This window comes from Benincasa hispida, chromosome 2 (assembly GCF_009727055.1).
Source record: "Benincasa hispida cultivar B227 chromosome 2, ASM972705v1, whole genome shotgun sequence".
In the NCBI taxonomy this organism is placed as follows: domain Eukaryota; kingdom Viridiplantae; phylum Streptophyta; class Magnoliopsida; order Cucurbitales; family Cucurbitaceae; genus Benincasa; species Benincasa hispida.
In genome coordinates, this window is record NC_052350.1 from 9757085 (window position 1) to 9775366 (window position 18282).

Here is an 18282-nt window from a genome sequence, read left to right on the forward strand (position 1 = left end):
TCTTACCACGTGGATTACATGACACCCTTATTTTTTTAACCCTATTCAACACAATAAATATCAAACTCTAATGATAAATTCAATTTTATTTTGTATAATAGATTTGTTCGTGATTACGAGTCTATTAAATATAAAGTTGAAAGTTACGTATTAAAGATATGTTGGAGATGACTGGTTAAGTGTTAGAGCAAAATGGTTAAAATTATTTTTATCATTTTTAAAAATCGTTCTGAAACATGTTTTTAATCATTTGAAACCAACTTTAATGATGTGAAAATTGTATTTAAAATTGTAAAATTAAATATTAAATTGATTTAAAGTAATTAAAATGTGTTTTGAAGTGATTTTGAACATAACAAAGATGATTTGAACAATTTTAAAATCACTCACAAACATATACTAAGAAGATATTTTTAAACACTTATTCTAAATAGCGAATTGTTAAAACACATTTTATAGTTAATGTCTTATTGGACATAAACATGAAAGTTTATTGATTGAATAGATATAAAATTCAAATGTATTTTTCTTAACTAAGGGCATGTTTGAAATGATAACTTTTTTAAAAGGCGTTTGGGGGATCAATTGAGTTATAAAGTCTGAAGTTAATATATTGGAGTTAAAAAGTCTGTCTTTTGGATGCAGAGTTGTAAAAATGAAGTTTATCGATAACTGTGCAAAAGAGAAAAATATGTATGGAAAGATAAAATCTTTCGATAAATATGAAAACTTCAATAATGAACACTATTAAAATTAGTGAAGTTGAGTTATTTAACAATTAACACCGACTTATAAAGTTTGTGAGCCAAACACCATCTAAATATTTAAAAGCTAATTTCAAATCATTTTTAAAGTAGAAATTTATTAGATATAAACATCAAAAAGTTTATAGATTTATAAGATACAAACCTAAAAATTATCTTTATCAACGGTCTATTTAAAACTTACTACACTTTTAAGCATTTAAAACATAATACGAAATTGCTTTTAAAGTTGAGGACTTACTAGACATAAACATTAAAGTTTAAAGGCCAAATTTTTAGTTTAGCCTCTCCTCCTTTGTTATTTTATTTTATTTTAATTTTTCTATAATGGTGATTTAGAACCACATACCTCTTGGTTACTATACATATTAATACGTTAGTTTTTAAAAATTTTTATTTTAATTTTGGGATTTGAACTATCAAAGATATCTATTTTATCCCTAAAATTTTCATATTTATTTATTTATTGGGCCTTCAATTTTAAAATGTGTGTTTTAATTATTGAAGTTTTAAAAATAACTGTGTTGATATTTATCTCTATTTTGTACATTAAAGTGTTAACAAATAGATATACATGTTAGCATCTTAGATATGTATTGAAAGTTTGAAACCATGCAAGTGGTCTAAAATGGGTATTAAATAGTGGGCAAAATATCAAGTACTAAAATATTTGCAAAATTCAATTTGATAATTTTTTAAGTGATATTTTTGAAGTTTGTAAACTAACGCTTTATTATTGTTTTTTAAATGATATGAACTACAAAAATAATTTAGAAATTTAGGGACAACTTAAATTTGATTAAAGCCTTCCTTTTCTTTTATTTCTTCCTATATAAAATTTTATATGTATTTACATCTTACAATTTTTATATTGTATTTATCAGAGAATAATGGTTAATTGTTTGGTACTTTATTTTACACCCATTTAATGTCATGATTAATATATATGACTTTTATTCAAAATTAATAGCAATTCTCAAGAATATTTTGAAGTTAGACAAAGATAATCTTTTTAGATCATGTATTGTCATACTTTTTAATTGATCAAATAAAATAATTTGACTTCCTAAAAAAGTTTAAAGATCATAGACCATAATATAGTTTTTCTCTTTGATCAAAACTTTTTTCTTTTAATTGATAAAAACACTTTTAGCTATTCAATCCAAATTAATATACATTTTTTTCGAGATTTTCTTTTGATGTCACGATTACATCATGTTACGTCATTTTAAATTCTTCACAATAAGTAGAATGAAAGCAATGTTGCGTTCATTGAAGAGTTTTATACACGCTTTTATAAATATTATCTAAATAATATAGAGTTTAATTTAGATACAATAACTTGATTTAAAACACACCCTCACTAATATCTCTTATTTTATCTCTCACAATAGATCATTGAATACCATTTCCATTGATAAAGTTAATATTCACTTGCATAATCCAATTTGGTCCTAAAATATATATCGGAGCAAATAAATGAAAAATGTTAGCTAGAGATTTTAACTTTGACAAAATTAAATTAGTTATTATGTAAATATACTAGATACACAATCATAGTTAGATACCAAGTTCGTTAGTTAGTAAATCACCTCAAAAAAAAAAATAATGAATAATATTTTGGTAGATTCTTTTTTGAATAGTACAATTTTTTTTTTATCACTAATTAATTAGAATTAGAAGATTATTTTAGTACAATAATTAGAGAATGGATATTTTAACTTTTGACTTTATAAGAAGTAATACATGTCAATTACTGATGAGGATGAGACGTTATAATTGAACAAAAAGTATAATTAATAACTAGAAAATGTTAATATATATTAAATGAGGATAGAATAAAGTATATAAGCTTTAATGTAAGAAGTCAAATTGAAAAATATAGGAGGGGGTGGGCCCAGGATTGCTGGATGTAATAGTGTCGGCTGGCTCCATACCATAATTAATAATTCATATAGTTTAAATTTTAATTTTTCTAAGAAATTTATATAAAAAGAAAAATTAAACAAAAAAACGTGTTTTGAAAACGTTATGCACTGCTAATATTAGCTGGCACGCATTGACGACTAGTGTTTCACTTCATGGTTTGTTTTACTGTCGTCGCTTATGCTATTTCATCTTTGACTCTCGGACGACATGTCGGCGGGTCATGAATGATAGGAACTAGAGACGAAAGAGGATTTTTTCCCTTTAAAAAAGAAAAAGAAAAACATTTTCTATTCTTGTATTAAAGATAGATCATTTGTGATTTAAATCATACTATAAATTTACACTAAGATTATTGATTTATCTTTCATCTCAACCCACTAACGATTTTTATAATTATAAAGTTTAATTATAAATTCAAAAAAATTATAATTTAATCTCTATAATTTAAAAGTTAAAATTTAATTCTTAGGATTCGATAAAATCTCATATGTTGGAATTATTTTTGAAGATTTATCAAATTATAAGAATTAAATTCTAATTTTGTGTAGACTATATGAATCAAATTTACAGTTTAACCTTACTATTATTACACCAATACTTAAACCTATTTATTAAGCATGCGTGGTTTGGAATTTTTGCTATTAGGTGCGGTTTGAAGCTTTTGTGTACATAATGGCGAATTCATTTATGAACAAAAAATTGTCTGACAAATTTAGAGCAAGTTGTGTCAAAACTTCATTGATCCCTGCTCATCATATTTAGTTCAATTTTTAATTAGATTAGTTTTAATAATCTAAAAATATAACAAGAATAAATATAAACTAGGCCAGCTTGTAAGATTTAATACATTAGATATTTATTTTCAAAACACTCACTTTCTTCCTACTAAATAAAAAATAATAATCTTATCCTCTCAAAGTGAATACACATAATAATTCGATTTTTAATTAGATTAGTTTCTAATTAAAAGTAAAAAGATAAAAAGATAAAGGGACAATTGCAAATGTAACAATTAAACTCGAAGTATTTGTAAATGTAATACAACATAAAAAAATTTACATATATAATAAAATTTAGGTCAACTCTCAAAGTCTATCATTGATAGATTATATTGCTCATAGGAATCTATCAATGATAGAGCATATAATTAATAGGAGTCTATCATTGACGAATTTTACTATATTTGTAATTCTTTTAAAATGTTGTTATACATTTAATTATTACGTTAAAAGTACAACCTATCACAATTACCCAGACTACCCTATTTTCTTTTTAGATGGAATATAGATTATTACTACGTTTTTTACCACATTAAAATAAACTACATGAAAAAGTTTATATTTCTTTAGAACATGTTAAGCTATGGATAAAAAAATTGTAATCTACTCTTCATGGATGTGACACTATAAAAAAAACAAAAAAACAAAAAAAAAATTGTAGTTTAGGTAAAATTTTGAAAGTTGCAAAAATGAGTATAACTCAATGGACATAATATTTGTACTATCAACCTCAAGATCATAGATTCTATTTCTCCATCCAACGCATTAATTCAATACATTTGAAAAAAAAAATGTATATTAACTAATAGAGTTATGCTTAGATTGACATATCTACTATAGATAGAGATATGATATACGATTAATATGGAGAGATAGGATGAATAATTAATAGATTGAGAAGGATTAAGGGTTAATTAGAGTTGGGGTAAATTGATAAAGAAATAATTTTGAAAGCAAAACATAAGAGATGGAAAAAGGTGTCTTAGAAAGGAAACCAAGTGACAATGAGCAAAAGTAAGAGGAAAATAGCGTAAAAACCACTTGATTGCTTTTTTGTTTCTGTTATGAGTCATCTAACTTAAACTCTAAGTATGATTTTTAATCCATAGATGATGAGATTACTGTTCACTGATTTAACCAACTTTTTATTATTATTATTATTATTATTATTAATAAAAAGAAAAAATATAATATATATATATAATTCCATTTCAATTCACATCCCTTTCTTAACTCTATCTCTCTCCCCTGTTTTACTTGAACCAAATCAAATTCTGCATTCCTCTGTTTTCTTTAGCTTTTTGATGGGACGCAATTCTTGTTGCTTGAAGCCTAAACTCCGCAAAGGTCTATGGTCTCCTGAGGAAGATGAGAAGCTCTTCAATTACATTACTACTTTTGGCGTCGGCTGTTGGAGCTCCGTCCCAAAGCTTGCTGGTACGTCGTCGTTTCGTCGGAGCCAACCACGAAGAAACACAGAATTTGCCTTATATTTAAAACCCCTCTTTAGAAAACATATTTGATATTTAAAATTAAATATATATATATATATATATATATATATTCTTACTGTTTGATTGATTGTTGCAGGCTTGGAAAGATGTGGGAAAAGTTGTAGGCTAAGATGGATAAACTACTTGAGACCTGATTTGAAGAGAGGAATGTTCTCACAACAAGAGGAGGATTTAATTATCAATCTCCATGAAGTTTTGGGGAACAGGTGAAGTTAAATTTGAATTTGGTGAATTCACAAACCACAATACTCTGTTTTTTTTTTTTTTTTAAACATTTTGATGTGGGAATTTTTGTAGGTGGGCTCAGATTGCAGCTCAATTACCAGGAAGAACAGACAATGAGATTAAGAATTTTTGGAATTCATGTTTGAAAAAGAAGCTGATGAAGCAAGGAATTGATCCAACAACTCATAAGCCATTGGAAGACAATAATAATATGGAAGCCATGAGAGATGCGAAGAAGAACAGTTATAATAATGAGAAGCCAAGAATGGAAGTGGCTCATCATCATCTTCTTCACGGGAATATTTCAAATATCACAGAAGATTCAAATCATTACTACAAAGAAACAGAGGATTCATCACAACATTTTGTTAAGAAGATTGAATTTGATCCTCTCAGTTCCTTCTTGAATGGTGACTACAACAACAATTCACAATTTGCAGCAGCTCAATACCAATCCAATATCAGATCATCATATGACCAAAACTTCTTCTATTCAAATTCAAGTATTGGGATGCCAAGTTATTCAAGTTCTGAACATGGGAACATGTCAAGAACAGATTTTTCTGAGAATTCAGCATCTGGGTTGACCTCTTTTTTCATCAATGAAGTGAAAGAAAGCTCAAGCAATAGTTCAGTAGTGAGCAATTATTCAGGGTATCATATGAACAATCCAGGGGAGACCAACAATGGAAATGGATTTTCATGGGAATCTGAGAACAAGCTTGAGAATTTGTTACAGTTTCAAACAAATCAAATGAAGAACTTGGAATTCAAGGGAAGTTCAGTTGAAGAAACAAACATCATTCAAAATCAAATAAATTCAGCAACTTTTGGAAGCTATCCTTTAATGTCAATGTCAGAAAATGAAAGAGCAGGAAGTTTTGGCATCTTCCATCATATATGAAATGTAAATTTCTTCCTCCATATGGTTGTTTTTTAATCCCAAAAAAGAGTGAAGGAAAAAGAAAAAAGAAAGAAAGAAAGAAATTCCTTTGGGTTCTGTTTTTTATTTTCAGTTTTCACTTTGAAGAAAATTAATTAACACTCAGATTGTTGATAGTGAAAGAGGGTTTCCCATAGAAATTAAATGAAGGTATTTGCTTTTTCTTAATCATTTGTCATTTCCAATCAGATTTCAAAAGAAACAGCCACTACTTTTTTCTCTTTTGTTGGTTGATTATTTTCAATGTCATTTCACTCTTTTATTATTATTTTTTTCTTGTAATTGTTCCAAGAATAATGAAATGACAGTGATTGAGTGAATGAAAACTTAAATATTGTTGTATTATCATATTATGTAAAATGTTGGAAGAATTTAAATTAGTGGGGTTGTTTTAGTTTCATAAATAAAATATATATATATATATATATATATGGAATATATGAATTGCTGGCAAAGAAAGATATGAGCTTATCCAATTGAAGGGTTTAATATAAAATAAAGTGGAATGTTGTCAATTGGGTATGAATTTATGAGGGGATTGTAAGAGATGTAAAACTGAGAATGATTGGGTTTATTGTTATGATCCATTATTGGAGAGAGAGATAAGAGATTCTGCTGTACCTTTGAATTTGATTTTCTGTGTACACTGCAGACAGTCTACTTAGTAAAAAAAAGTAAAGAGAGAGAGAAAGAAAATGAAGGGTGAAAGTTGGTTCAAAAAGCTGCAACCAAGAACCAGAATTTCCATGGCAGTGATGACCAGAAGCTTTTTCATTCTTGTTCTGAGGATTTTCTTGATAATGAGAAGACTTTGTTTTACTTCTCTTTGTGAGCTCCCAAGTTTAAGCTAAACTACAAAATGTTATGTTTTTTTTCTTGTTTTTGACAACATACATCCACTTAACTTAACGTATTTCAATAATGACATGATATTATTCACTGTTGCTTTTACTCAGGATGATTTTAAATTAATGAATATTTTTGTCCTTCACTTATATATATCCATGATTCTACCAATAGAGTTTTGGTGTCCTATATTGAAAATGTTAAAGGAAAATAATAGGTTTCAAATACTAATATAAGGAGTCCATGATTTGGGTTCCAAATTGTCTCATTTAGAAACATTTTGGGGTGCTCGAGCTCTCAACTTCAAGTGGATGGAGTGGGCTATTATATATCACTCCATGTTCGATGCTCCTAGTGTTTACTATTTCCTACAAGTCCTTTCTTTCCCTTACTTACTGTCTTCCTACCATACTAAAATAGGTTGGACCCCAAACATAAAACTATTATAACCTACAAACTATTATAATCCTTATATTATTATAATTAATATACTATAATAACCAATTCAATGTCCCAAACACCCCCTTTTGAAGCTTGGGTACACAAACTCCAGTTAAATTCTCTTTATTTATATTCTCTCGTTTGAAAGTGAAAAAAAGACGTGGGTGTTAAAAAAGCTTTGAGAAAATCTGTTTTTATAATTAGGACCAAAGAGAAAATTTTGCATGATTATAATAAATTTTCACATAGTAGATTATTTTTTGGTAGGCGTTGTGGATTTTTTTTTTCCTTATTTTGAGTTTTTCCACGTAAATTCTTGTGTTTTTCTAGCTTAGAAATCAAATGCATCTCAATTGCTCAACTTTTCTTTACCAAATTGTTGCTTAGTACTTGTGAGTTGAGGATTGTAAGGAGCAAAGTTGTCACCCTTGAGGACCACAGTTATTAAAAACTTGTGGTTGGACTCATAAGAACAATGCCTATTTATTACTCTACAATAATTCATTCCTTTATTTCAGGCTAACACAATATCATTTTCTTTACCAAATTTATACATGGCCTTTGTTGTATCATATATGGCCTTTTTGTAAATGTTGACAATTTCTGTATTCTAGTTTAAATGATGAGCCAAAAACATTTCTATACCACTTTTCATAGTATAAGCTGATAAAGAAATATAACTTATTTTTAGGTTAAAAACGTCTTTGGTTTCTTGCCTATCCTTCAAGTAACAATTTAATCCCTCGACTTTGATTTGTAATGATTTAATTAATATACTTAAAAATTTGTAATAATTTAATCCTTGAATTTTAATATGTAGTAATTCAGTCTTTATACTTTCAAATCGGTAATAACTTAATCTTTATTGTGAAAATCTCATTAAATTTAATTGTCAAGTGTGATTATGTAGCCCATTTCGGTAACTTTTTTTAATTTTTATTTTTGAATTTTTTAAAATGAAACATATTTCTTCTCAATTTCTCACCACGGTTTCCATCTTTTTTAACTAAAAAGGTTGGATTCTTAGCCAAATTAAAAAAATATATACTTTTTAAAATCTACTATTTATAGCTTTCAAAAATTGGCTTAGTTTTTTTAAACATTGGTAAAAAGTAGATCACAAACCAAGAAACTTAAATGTGAAATGAGTATTTATAGACTTAATTTTCAAAAACTAAAAACTAAATGATTACCAAACGAGACCATAACAACGTATGCCTCATTTGGTAACCATTTGGTTTTTAGTTTTTAAAAAATTTAGCCTACAAACACTCCTCTCATTCCTAAGTTTCTTACTTTCTTATATACTTTTTATCAATATTTTCAAAAATCAAGCCAAATTTCAAAACTAAAAAAGTACTTTTTAAAAACTTACTTTTCTTTTTGAAATTTAGCTAAAAGTTCAACTCTTGTAATAAAAAAAAATACAAATCATTGTAAGAAAATGTGTAGAAATAGCCTTAATTTTAAAAAACCAAAAACCAAAAAACGAAATGGTTATAAAATTAAACTTAACAAATTTAACCTTTAATCAATTTATCATCTACATGTCTAAAATTTTTTTTTTAAAAATTACTTTTTATAATAAAGACCAAGTAATTACAAAATTGAAAATATATAAATTAAACGTTATTTTCGTGAATTAAAAAAAAACTAGAAACAGACCTATCTGATTAATGTTGAAAGGCTGAAAAGGATTAAAAATAGATTAATTGGAATAAATTTTGTAAAATGGTATGATGGGTTGTGATTCGTTGAATAAAGAGGGAAAAATGGAAGAGAAAAAGAAAAAAGAAAAGAGCTAAAAAAAGTGCAAGGTGGAGGGTACAAATTTGGGTTGGACAAGATTGAACTGCTTATTGTTCGTTTCAATAATAACCAATCAAATCAAACCGACCCCCCCCCTCTTTCAAAATTTAACATTCACTTTTTCTACGTCATATGAATCATTCATCTTTTTTCTTTTCTCCTTTTTCATGTTTTTTTTTTAAGGTCAACTTAAATATAAATTTACCACCAAAATTCTTACCTATTAGAATCATATACTTCATTTTCCCTCCCTTTCCCTTCTCTACTTACTATTTTTCATGGATATTTTTTATTACAAATACTACTTCTTCAAACTTGAAGTTTATTCAATTTTAGTTTTTATATTTTAAAATGTCCAATTTTATTTCCTATATTTTTAAAAAAATTAAAATAAATAGATTTAGTCTCTATTACTTGTTTATTTTTATTTTTTACTATTTCATAGGGTAATTATTTCAAATTACAAAACTGTTGAAGATATTTTCAAATATAGTGAAATTTCATCATCTAGTGATAGAGTAGACACGAATCGACGTTGATAGTGAGATTTTGCTATATTTATTAATAAGTGGACTCATTCTCTTATATTCGAAAACAACCCATTTTTATACTAAAATTTGAAAACATATTAACATATTATATTTTTTTTATATGAAAATTACTATTATTATTTAGCCAAATTTAATTAAAAATTTTAATTTTAAAATTTATTAAAAGTATAGACACCGACGTGGCAGTAATGAATACCCGTTCAATGGAATGATGAAAAAAAAGTGGCAAGTCTTTTAATTTTTCCTACCAAAAAGGCTTTCTCTGCCATTTTGGTCAAATTCATCCTCTGGAGAGGATGCATTTTTTTATTTTTTATTTTAAAAAAAATGTATTTTTATTTTTATTTTATTTTTGATAAATTGACTGTGCCGACAATAAGATGCCTCAATTTGAGTCAGTAATGGAAAGCCAATAAACGAGGGTGTTGTAGTTTGACAGTGACTAAAATAGTGTCCTTTAACTTTTAGAAAAAGCCTTTACTGCCTTTCGGCTTTTTCTGCCCTTCTTATTTCTCAAGTTTCACAGAAATTATATAATTAATCTATTATTTCAATTCAGAATTCAACTTTATAAATTTAATTTAAGCTTTCATGAATGATGAAAATGGGAAGATTTTATTACTTTAAAGTTTTACCCTCTCCTAACACGTCACAAGGGTTCTTGAATCAAGGAGCCACTGATTACGCAGATGAATATAATGATGGATAAGTGACTACTACTTCAAATCACCCTCTCGGCTCTCACTAATTGGATTAAAAAGTTAAATGGCAAAGTTCTAGAAAAGTTGCAACATCCTAATTAACATTGACTTTAATTGAAAAGCAAAGGGTGAAGGGAATGTGAAACCGTGGGATGCTTTTATTGGAACAATCATGAAGATCAAAGTAAAAGCAATTTACAGGGAGGGACAGTCTATTTTATGTATTCAACAAAATCATCAATATCAATCTATCAAGGATATTCGTTGTATGGTTTTATGGAAGCACAGAAAATAACAATAGGGATGTTTTGCCTGCCGCCATTGAAAAAACAAAGATTACAAAATTGAAAGTTCAAACGTCCTGCTTGCCATATATGTCTACGAAAACAAAAGGATGTACAGAATCCATGACAAAGAGGAAAAAGAAGAAGCTACCAAACAAAAATTGATTACTGTGAAGATTCACAATATGCACATTCATAACGTTTAAGTGTTCTTCTACTAGAGAGAACTAAAAAGGAAAAAGTTGAGCTGTTTGTGATATTAACAAGGAAAAGCAACACACAGTTGACTAAGAGAAACGAAGGTAGAAGAGAAATTTGTTTGTTCTGTAAAGCAATGAAAGGAGCAGTCAGGAGAGTTTTTAAAGCTTTGAGATAATGGGAGTTTGAATTGGCTTTGCCACCCCATTTTCTTTAGCGTCGGTGTCTTTTGAATCTAATTCACAAGCACTGGGTGGAACATCAACAGCAGGAGAACAGTTGAAGAACCCGTGAGGCTGCATCCACAGACATTTACAAGAAAGGAGGATATAGTTAAGATCATGATAATGATGCTGCTATACTGATACTCGAGAGAAAGAAAACACTATTAATAAATTCATGTCATAAAGTCTCCTAAACAAATCAAAAAGATTATAAGAGTGAGTACCAAGAGTGTAAAGCCGATGCGATCCACAGGCATAACAGGCCAGTCTTCCAAACGAGGAACATGCGTGATCCCAAAAACATACCTACCATAAAAGAGAATACTTCTGATTACGAAAGAGCAGAGCAGAGGCAAATGTTGTAAGCATCTGACAATCTATAAAGCTTAAGAGGTAAAGACAAATTTTCTTTTTGGGAAAAGAAACAGAGCAAATGGTTTTGAACTTCCCACTGAAAACTGAGCCCGCCCCTTAAACATCAACCAAATATGTAAAGCCTGACCAAATCAGAGAATATCACATGACGTACATTGATTTGCAGGTGAAAATTTGCATATATAAGCCTAGGAATGCAAAAAACAAAGATGGGCCACATGGAATAACTTGCACAAAAAATCCTATAAACAGGTGAGCTAATATATATCAAATGTACAAACAGAAGGAAGGAAACCAACCAAAGGACTATATCAGTTTCTTCCAACGGTCGATCCTGCTTGACCCATGTAGATAATCCTTCACCGACACGCGGATTCTGATTGGGAAACTCCCCTCCTGGAAACATCTCATCACGTGAATATTGAGTCACCCAAAGATTATGCTTCAAGAAAGAAGCTCTTCTAAGAAACTTGGCCTCTGAACCAGCTAATGGCAAGCAATTTGAACCAGGCAATAGCTTGTAGCCAGTTAATTGCCCAGTTCGATTTACAGTTCTAGTATTTCGCACCTGGAATGAAAGGGCCAATTTTGTTCGTTACCATTTACTCAATAACAATCACAACAATAAGTTAGAAAGATTGAAAATCATGTTCTAATAATTTTGTAAGTCAAATCAAAAGCGACCAAAAAAGAACTTTAGAATTAAATAAACTAGTATATCAATGTTACTACATCTGGCAAGTACAAATCTATATCTTCATACATATTTGTTCTTTAAACATTTTAAAGATGTGGTGAGAACAAACCTGTAGATAAGTGTCAGTTAAAAGAAAAATAATCAAAAGATCAGAGGATGTTTAGAAGATTAAATATTCATCCTTAAGTGAAAGAACAATATGTATAATTGAAAAGATAATATTGTTTATGCCTGATTCCCAAAAGTATTAATAGTTATGAAATTGAGTTCAAACAGCCTAGAAGTATTGACCCAGGGTAAGAAGGTTCCTTACTATCCAGTGGCGAGCAGATAAAGGACTACAATCACGCATAGCTTGCATTTCCGACTTCAGCAGTGTCTCTTCAGCGTAAAAAGCATTGTTGTGGACATTGTTCTCCCCAGGTCCTTCAACTTTCAAATCCACCTCAACTACCTACGAGAATGTTAAGATGGCAAGCTTTAATTCAAGAAGAATGATGACCAATGTAGTGAAATCTACTATGTACAGGCATGTATGTTATTAAAAGCAAACTACTGCAATTACCCTTGAGAATTTTTCACATCGATATCGATGATAAGCTAAAAATGCCTTGTAACTTGTATGTACATTTGTAAAATTACACGACATAACCTCGTATTTTTAACTTCACCAAGTTAGGAACAGAAAGTAATCATTTCATCCTACACTATTTGATAGAAAACTAATTCGACACTGGCTTGAATGATGATTGAATGTAAAAGCCATTGGATTCCTTTTTACCATTGAGCACATCGGTATACTTCTTTGGTAATTTGCCAAGCCATGAGAGGAAAAGATACGAAGTTACATACCAATCAGTAACTTCCACTCTTCATTGTTCACAGTGAACTGTTAGCTCAAGCCAATTGCCAATCAAATTTATTATTCCTCAACTACCCAAAAAAGAGGCCAAAAGATTGAAGATGTACCTGATTGAAAGATTCACCAGGCTTGCAATCAACGGCCATGTCCATCCGAGCAACAAAGAAATGTTGATGCACTGGTGCATATAAACCTGGTGCAATCATTGTGCCATATTTTCGATATTCACCAGGTTGCAAAGCTCCTAGGCTGAGAATTCCAGTTAATTTGACTTCAGCTTCAATTTTTCCATCCTGCAACCTCATTTACATATCAGCAAACCTCTACTAAAGAGTGAGTTGGTTGAGAAAAAAAATCAAGACTTATAGAAACTTTGTTTAATATACTGTTTTCCTATCATCTGAAATCACAAACAGAATTCCTATACATATAGTAGTTCTCCTAGGAAAAATTCTTATACATTTGAATGCTATTTGGCAAGTTGAAGGCCCCAAGAAGTTTTAAATTTTTGAAGTAATGGACCAATGGTGAAGATTAGAATTATTTACTGCTCAGGGATGCTCTTATGTCCAAAACTAAAAGGCCTTGGTTTACTCAACACGAAAACAACATTGTGTGGGGTGTTTTCTGATTCTGTATCTCATAGTCATCAGCAGCATATTATAGGTCATCTATCCAAACATCTACACAATCCCATTCGAGAATGCTATTCAAGAAATTTTAGTGAGAAACTTGGTCACCACCAATCCAAAAGAGAAGAATGCTTTGACTTACCTGAAAGAAGTGCCAAAAGAATCCATACTCATAATTAGCCACAGTACAAATAAAGGACACAGTCAGCCGCCTCGATCTTCTAACTTCTGCCAATCCTGTCCTCCAGTCTTGATGCTTCCACAGAATTCCATGGTCCTCTTCATGCATGCACACACAGTTTTCAATTGTTTCAACACCACCAGTGAAATTTGTGAAATGAGCATCAAAATATTTGATGTAACCCAGACAATCACATCCCTGTGACAATGATATATTAACATTTAATTAGGACTGGATTAGGGAGACAAACGGCTAGTGCTATTGATCACATGATATGACTGTTGAGCAAAAAAATGTTCAACCTTCTTCAGAGAATGTGCATTTTTGCCCAGTCCATCCTCTCCTGCATCAAAAGCATTCTTCCTGTAATGTGGATCATTTGGATCTCCATAGGGGACAACCATTTCCACAAAACTTAGTCGATGTGCTACAGGCCTTCGCCCTCTGCTTCCATCAACATAAGCTACAGAGTATATAACCAAACCCTCTCTGGGAGTGAAACCAATTCGAAAATTCCACTGGAAAAGGAAAAAAAAAGACCAAAAAATAGTTTAGTCAAATTATGAACCAAGTAAAAGTTTATTAAAAAGTTAATAATAATCTTTTCTAAAAGGAAAAAAAATCCAATAACATCCACCTTTTGCCATTCTACATAATAGCCATTGACACGAAAGCTTGGACCTTCAGGCTGAACTATTTGTAAGGGCTTCACATCACTACGATCAACACCACCTCTTGTTTCACCTGAAGTGTAGTTCCTCAACGGATCCGCAGGAGGTAGCGGAACAAGTTTTCGGTCTTCAAATTCTATAACCACCATGTTTTGCATATCAACAAGGACATGTATGCCCTCAACTGGGCGAGCATATCCATTTTCCATTGGGCAGTCACTCTCAGTTCTACAAAATATAAGAGGTTTAGCAAGTCTTTGACCAGGAGCATCTACTTCACTGTGATAACCGACACACCTGCAGCAAAGATAGATTAATCAAATTAGAGAAAGGAAAAAGGGTGAAGAACTTGATAATCCGTAGTGATTGGTGAACACAAGTAATGAACTGGATTGCTGATATAACTCACCAAGGATCAACCATAACCAAATCCATATCTTCAATGCCCCTCTTCTTCATAGCCTCTATGAATGGAGGGTATTCTTTGACAATAGCTTCACATTCCGCATACTCAGCAGCATCCTAAAATTGAATGGAAAGAGCAAATTAGTTTTATGTTCTAGACGCTCAATATCATTTGTAATTAAAAACTTTTCATTTTTTATTATTTGTAATTTAAATTTATTCTTCATTTTGTAATCCTAATTTTCTTTTACCCCAAACAATGCAGCGACACAGCAAACTGCAAGTACTTTCCATTCAATATAAAGTGACCACAGCAAAGTGTGAAGATTTATTTGGGGCTTTTCAAAGAAACAACAATTCCCCATGATAGGGAAACAGCAATCGTGAAAATACAACACGGTGCAGTAAATAACAGCAGTCAAGAGCATACCATGGGAGGCTGAACCTCAGGAACAACTGTAGAAGAAATAACTTTTCCCCTGTGATGTCCACCTCGGGTTACTGCATGAACCTCTGACAGCTCAACGATCCATATGCTTGTCTCGTTTGATTTCTTATTGTAAACAACAATCCTTGCCCTTCTTGGTGGAAGCTTTGTCGGAATAACCGGTCCTCCCTTAGTTTTGGGAAGCAAAGATGGTTGGAATGGAGGGAAAAAATACGCATCTGCCAATGCAACAACATGTTTTTCTGGTTCCAGTAGCACCACTTCAATAAAGCGCATGCTATCTCTGACCTGAAACAATGAAAATAGCTCATCACAATCACAAACACGTTGTACCATAGATTCCTGAAACAATTATCCAGATTCAATAGCAATAAAAAAAAAAAAAAAAAAAAGAGTGATTGCATAGCACCAGTAACAACCTCTGGCGTGGCTCCAGCTGCCCTGACGGTAGCCACTGCAACAGAGATTTCAGCAGCTGATAGGGGATCCAGAGGATGTCTTGATTGTGCCCTCAACATTGGAGGAACAACACCTGTACAGCCAAATATACAGCAATGCATGAGAAATCATCTACCAAAACATATTCCATTAATAAAATCAATCATGATTAGATTCATGAAAAACACTAACATAACATCAACCATCTACCATACCTTTAACTCAGATTAGTAGCAATGTATGAAATATGAGCATAGAAATTCGATCAACAAATCAACAGAAAAGAGAAATAGGGTGCACGTATTAGTCAAACCAGCTCCGTCCTTAAAAATGGAGAAATTAAGGAGCTGGGAACAATCAAGGGTTAAGGAACAAATCCAGTAAGTTATATTGTAATATATCAATCAAAATAAGATGAACAAGAAGAGCAAAGGGAAAAAAAAAAGTAGGAGCACTAGGAAGTGGTGGAAATAAATAGTAGCTTCTAGAGAACAATTTGGTGGGAGGAATTGAAAAAGAAAAGATTAAACAAAAGGGGTGCTAATATGTCAGGTTGCACCAATCCAACTTTATCTTCCCTTGCTCAACCCATTCTTATTTCCACATGGCGCCTGCATAATTGACTTTCATAAAAAGCCGTGAATCTAAAACCATCTATGAAAAGTAGCAGACGGGTCCCATGACTGGTAGAGATCGAAACGCATTTTAAACAATGTATAATGAGGTAGTAAGTGGTAACAAAAGGCTACAAGTCATAGAGAAAGATAATGGGAAATCTCATACACATACTCTATAATTCACCCCCAAATGATTCAATAATAACATAACAAAACAAACGATGCATATACCGACAGAAATTTGATAAACCCGCAGTAAATGTATGTATGTTACGGAGCTTAAAACGACAAAGACATTTCATTAAAATCTGCATTTCGTTCCCCAAGGAAAAAACGATAAAATAGATCAAAGTCATCGAACGTCAATATCAAGCACAGCTTTATGTCGAGATTCCAGGTCATCGATAAGAGAGAGATACGGAAGAGGAAAAAAAAGATGAGGGAAGAAGGAAAGTGCCTTTAGAAGAAGCATTAGTTGAAGGTTCAGGAATCGGTTCAACAGCACGAACTAACGACGGGATGGCAAGATTCTTGGATGTACGGCGATCATCGGCGCGATCGTTCGTGGTGAGATTCCAATCTTGGACGACATTGGCGGAAGCAACAGGCGCAGCCTCTCGAGGAACGGAAATGGAACCGGCAGCAGCGGCATGACAACAAGCATCAGTTGAAAACAACGTCGCTTTTTTCGAAGTTGGGGCCATTGCAAAGGATTCTTGAGCTTACCAATTCCACAACAATAAGTTTCAACACAATCCACTGACATACAGCAAAGATCACTGGCGCTTGCCTTGTCTGTTTCCTCCTCCGCCACCACAAACACAAACACAGTTTTCTCTTCTCTCCGCCTCTCTTCTTCACTCCACAATCAACAAAATCTGAAAATGAAATGACAAAAAAATTCGACAGAAAAGGAGTTGATCCTGATCCTTTCCCCCAATCTAGGGTTTCACCTTGAAACAGATCAAGCAAAACGAAACAAGACGATCTCTCAAAAGACGGAGAAAATCTCAATTTAGAGCACCTGAATCCGAGAGAGGAGAAAAAGGGGAAAAAGAGAAAAATGAAAAAAACTGTTACTGAAGTGGATGAAGGTGAAAGGCTCATATTTATAGGCGCCCTTGACAGGCGGATACCACGTGCGTTCTCCTCTCCATACCATTTTTCTTTTTTTCTTTTTTCTTTTTTCTTTTTTCTTTTCTTTTTTTTTTTTTTTCTTTTTCCTTTTTTCAAAGAAAATGAAAATGAAATTATAAATTTAATTTTACCAATAATTATGATAATGCGCATTAAAAGTTTAAAATTGATAAAAGGATTGATAGGGGCAAGTCTATAATATAAGATAAGTAGTGCGAATTGGAAGGGGGAGAAGTGATAGCTGATAGGGGCCTCTGCTTTTGCTAATAGACAAAATGCTTCGTCATTAGGGCCCTTTGGTCCCACAACTATATTTTACTTTTTACTCTGATAACACACTTATTCTTTTTTATTTGCATTATAAGGACACCATTTCGGCATTATCTCACTCCATCACCCTTTATTTTCATGTAATTATTGTGGTGTGCCCAACCATGAGGGATATTTTTTTAATTGTCATTATTATTGGTAAGCTTCTATTTTTTTTTTAATTTTCTGTTTTTCTTGGCTGTCAAATAGTTGGGTTTTCTTTTCGAATTAAAAGTAAAAAAAGTTGACAACCGTCAGCGTTTACAAATATTTGTAAAACAAATTATAAAAATTATGGTGAT

General features: G+C 31.2%; 2 protein-coding genes across 3 annotated transcripts; one reads left to right on the top strand and one right to left on the bottom strand.

The window, feature by feature from the left end:
- The first annotated feature begins 4711 nt into the window (after window positions 1–4711).
- Window positions 4712–6325, top strand: LOC120071446 (transcription repressor MYB5-like). Its single transcript, XM_039023740.1, has 3 exons — window positions 4712–4909; window positions 5063–5192; window positions 5284–6325. Exons 1-3 carry the CDS (start codon window positions 4777–4779, stop codon window positions 6113–6115), a joined length of 1095 nt encoding a protein of 364 aa, XP_038879668.1. The 5' UTR covers window positions 4712–4776; the 3' UTR covers window positions 6116–6325.
- Window positions 6326–10923: 4598 nt separating this feature from the next.
- Window positions 10924–17615, bottom strand: LOC120071150 (copper methylamine oxidase). 2 transcript variants are annotated; one of them, XM_039023247.1, is made up of 12 exons: window positions 16992–17615; window positions 15899–16011; window positions 15462–15767; window positions 15036–15148; window positions 14593–14923; window positions 14258–14473; window positions 13917–14153; window positions 13250–13435; window positions 12594–12734; window positions 11883–12151; window positions 11433–11514; window positions 10924–11280 (listed from the first exon to the last, which is right to left on the bottom strand). In XM_039023247.1, the coding sequence occupies exons 1-12, from the start codon at window positions 17236–17238 to the stop codon at window positions 11146–11148; spliced, it is 2376 nt and encodes a 791-aa protein (XP_038879175.1). In that variant the 5' UTR covers window positions 17239–17615; the 3' UTR covers window positions 10924–11145. The 2 variants fall into 2 exon arrangements, with proteins under 2 accessions (XP_038879175.1, XP_038879176.1); XM_039023248.1 differs by lacking the exon at window positions 16992–17615 and adding an exon at window positions 16133–16537.
- Between the last annotated feature and the right edge of the window lie 667 nt (window positions 17616–18282).